The 443-nt window shown below is 63.4% G+C and overlaps 1 protein-coding gene across 1 annotated transcript in view; it reads right to left on the bottom strand.

Annotated features, from left to right (window-relative positions):
* LOC119586281 (transcription factor AP-1-like) overlaps positions 1-443 on the bottom strand; it is a gene marked incomplete in the record, with an annotated part of 1,867 nt that overhangs the window by 783 nt on the left and 641 nt on the right. The window contains 1 exon segment of the mRNA XM_037934986.1: positions 1-443. Within this exon segment, the coding sequence (XP_037790914.1) occupies positions 38-443 (406 nt within the window).

Below are 443 nucleotides of genomic sequence, written 5' to 3'. Positions count from 1 at the left end.
TGGGTGATCTGGCACGTTACGGTGCTTCGTCGTCACGTCACTGATGCGTTACGAAGGGGATCTGGCACCCTGAGTTGACGTGCTCCATCACCTCCTGCTTGAGCGAGCACACCTGGTCGCGGAGCTTGTTGACCACCGCCTGCAGCTCCATGTTCTCGCCCTTGAGCGTTTTCACCTTCTCCTCCAGACGGCTGATGCGCTCCAGCTTCCGACGGCGGCACTTGGACGCCGCGATCCGATTCCGCAGCCGCTTGCGCTCCAGCTTGATCCGCTCCTGGCACTCCATATCGATGGGCGATAGCGGAGGCGAGCCACTCACGCTGGGCACCGTCTGCGGCTCCTCCTTGATGTGCGCAGGTGGCAACAGGCCCAGATGCGCCGCCACATGGTGCTGGGACTCGCTCACCGATAGCGATACGGCCGCGCCCGACGTCACAGGAACC

Source organism: Penaeus monodon, chromosome 21 (assembly GCF_015228065.2).
Source record: "Penaeus monodon isolate SGIC_2016 chromosome 21, NSTDA_Pmon_1, whole genome shotgun sequence".
Taxonomy (NCBI): domain Eukaryota; kingdom Metazoa; phylum Arthropoda; class Malacostraca; order Decapoda; family Penaeidae; genus Penaeus; species Penaeus monodon.
This window is presented reverse-complemented; position numbering and strand designations above follow the sequence as displayed.